The sequence below is a fragment of the Asparagus officinalis genome, chromosome 8 (assembly GCF_001876935.1).
Source record: "Asparagus officinalis chromosome 8, Aspof.V1, whole genome shotgun sequence".
NCBI classification, from domain to species: Eukaryota; Viridiplantae; Streptophyta; class Magnoliopsida; order Asparagales; family Asparagaceae; genus Asparagus; species Asparagus officinalis.
This window is the reverse complement of record NC_033801.1, coordinates 36,829,989-36,833,041: the sequence shown is the minus strand read 5'-3', so window position 1 is coordinate 36,833,041 and position 3,053 is coordinate 36,829,989. Positions and strand designations below refer to the sequence as shown.

Sequence of the window (3,053 nt, the reverse complement as noted above, 5' to 3'; positions counted from 1 at the left end):
GAGTAGTACTGCCTTTTGTCTCGGTTACGCGAGATGTCAGCTTAATAGTGGGCCAAGTCGGCTGGAGATTATCTTCGTCTTAAATTAGATGTATTAAGTGTAGTGACATGACACGATTGCTCTGTAGAGATTAATATTTAGTACTTTTTAGGGGTATAATAGATAGGTTATGCTTATTTCTATGATTATTATCTAGTTGCTTTATTTTCATAGATGAGAATTTTTTCTTAGATGATAATTTGATAGATTATGTTTTCTTTAAGTGGTTTGATAACCTATCTTAGTAAATTTAAAATAAAATACGATAAAAAGATAGTAGTTCGTAAATCCTAATTGAAATTAACTAGTGGATTCAATTCTATATTTATAACTTCTCTACTTGTTTTTCCTTAAACTTTATTGATTTAATTTCTCTCTCTCTCTCTTGATTCCTCTCTTCTCGATTTTATCTTGTTGATTTTTTTTTCTTTTAATTCTTTTTCTTATTTTCTTTTTAGTTTTCTCTTTGTTTTTATTTTCCCTCCTCCTCTCTTTCTTCCCTTTTGTTTTATTTTTTTATTTTTTGTGCCAATTCCCCCTCTACATCTCCACACACTTTATTTCACTTCTTTTTGTTTATAATTTTTTAGGACCAAATGTAGAATTTTTAAACACACATTTCTTGAGGGTTCAATATCTTAAATATTATATTTGATAGTTGCAGTCGAACAACTTGTATGTTTTTATGCTAATCAATATTTAACAAGTTGTTACTCACTCATCACTCTCTTAGTCAGTCCATGCGCAAATTTCTAAAGCGAGTAAATCTACAGACAGACCCATAAGTCTTAGATGTCTGATTAATGATATAATTGGAGATCACTGTCTCATGGACGAACAACTGTAATGTGATGGGCTTCCGTGGGTATGATGCAACACCGGTCAACACAGTAAAATAACAATTTCCTTTCATTTACCGCAATTATTGGACACTTCCACGGTGAAAAAGCACAAGACTCCTAAAGCTTTAAAAAGAGAGGCCCAAAGCATTACACAACCCAGAGAAACACTTGGTCTTCTCCCTAATCCATGGATTCTTCAACATCTCGCTGGTTCTCTGATCCAGTAAGATTCCCTTAGTTAATAAAAACCCATCTCCTCAATTTTCCCTAATCTTAACTCTTCCTCATTGTAATTTTTTCTTGTTTTCTTTTCAAAAACAGGATTTTATGGATGATCCAAGCTTCCATCAATGGGAGCTGGGCTCTCTAGACCAATTCAACGATACCCACAACATTTGGGACGATATTCAACAATCTCTCTCTTCCGAGAGTTACAACTCCTTCAACAACCCAAACTCCAGCGTCACCTCCAACACTTTGAGCTGCGGCAGTGCTGGCGGAGGAGGAGGATCCTCCACGGATTCCGGCGAGAGGCCTAAGAAAATGACGAAAACGACGAGCAACAACTGGAGCTCCGACACGCCGAGCATCCTGTCGTTCGGGAACCCAGACTCCCTGGAGGATCAACATGAGCTGTATAAGAGCATTGTGGGGGTTGTGGTGCCAAAGGAAGGGCCGGTGTTGAAACCCAAGAAGGTGGTGGTGGCGGCGACAGCGGCGACTACTAGGCCGCTGTTGCATAATCACGACCATATTATTGCGGAGAGGAAGAGGAGGGAGAAGCTCAGCCAGAGGTTCATTGCACTTTCTGCCATAGTTCCAGGCCTGAAGAAGGTTTTTCCCCCACCTCTTCAAATTGTAAAATGATTATTGCAGTTTTTGTGTTATATTATTTCTGAACATTTTCCCCCCTTCTTCTGAACTCATGAGGTTGGTTCCGCTGGTCATCACCGTAACTATGATTGTCCACATATTCAGATCATAGCATGAGGACCACTACAGCTATGAGCATCGAACATACTTAGATCGTAACAGAAGGTCTGGATGTCGGCGGGGCCAATGTTACACCAGCCAAAAAAATTGAAAACAATACGGTCCTTTTTTTACTCAAGTTTGTAGTAGTTGACACTCACTTGCAAAATATATCTTCCTATCTGATTGCATGTGACATTTCTTTTCAGATTTTAAAAGTTTATGGTAATTTTTTCCTAATAAAATTTTTATATATGATAATTTTTTTAAATTTATCCTTGGAACTATTTGCACGGATTTCTTACTACATTATGGTAAATATTTCATTTTCTTTGTAGATGGACAAGGCTTCAGTCCTCGGCGACGCTATCAAGTACCTGAAGCAGCTGCAGGAGAAGGTGAAGACTCTCGAGGAGCAATCGGAACCGAAGAAAGTGGAGTCCGCGGTGCTAGTGGAAAAGGCTCAATCATTGGAGGACGATGTTTCGTCCAGTGACGAAAATTTCAATGGAGCAAAGCCTATTGTTGTTCATGACGAACATAAAAATAACAATTATAACAGTGATGATAAAAATAACGAGAAGAGGAAGGATGGCAATAATGCTGAGATTGAGGCTAAGCTTTCAGAGAAGAGTGTTCTATTGAGAATTCACTGTAGGAAGAGCAAAGGAGTGCTCGTGAAGGCATTGACAGAGATTGAGAATTTGAACCTCTCTGTGGTGAATACTAGCTGCGTTACCTTTACTAACTGTGCCCTTGATGTCACTGTTGTGGCCGAGGTAATTTAGAGATTAATTTCTTCATTATTTAATTTTTTGGGTAGAAATCTTACATCTGTATTGTATTTATCAACGATTAATTATTAATTTATACTTTTCTATAAAGATTATTTCACTGTTCCTTTGGCTTTTCGCAGATTGAAGAAGGGTTTTGTTTGACAGTGAAGGAGCTGGTGAAGAAGTTAAATACAGCATTCAAGCAGTTCATGTGAAAGGTTTCTGGAGCAAGAGTTGTTGGCTTGTTTGTATCACACATGATGAGAAAGAGAGCTAGAGAGATAAAGAGAGTTGCTTGTTCTTGATTGCTCTTTTTTTTTAATTGGTCTTTGAAGAGGAGGGCTATGGCCTATGTTTTGTTTGCATAGAGACCATCTTGATTCAAGGAAACTAGGCCTCAAATCTTAGCTGATGTCATCCAAAG

At 37.9% G+C, this 3,053-nt stretch overlaps 1 protein-coding gene across 1 annotated transcript; it reads left to right on the top strand.

The window, feature by feature from the left end:
* LOC109820199 (transcription factor bHLH18-like) lies at window positions 996-3,046 on the top strand. Its single transcript, XM_020386304.1, has 4 exons — window positions 996-1,104; window positions 1,203-1,715; window positions 2,192-2,632; window positions 2,770-3,046. Exons 1-4 carry the CDS (start codon window positions 1,069-1,071, stop codon window positions 2,842-2,844), a joined length of 1,065 nt encoding a protein of 354 aa, XP_020241893.1. The 5' UTR covers window positions 996-1,068; the 3' UTR covers window positions 2,845-3,046.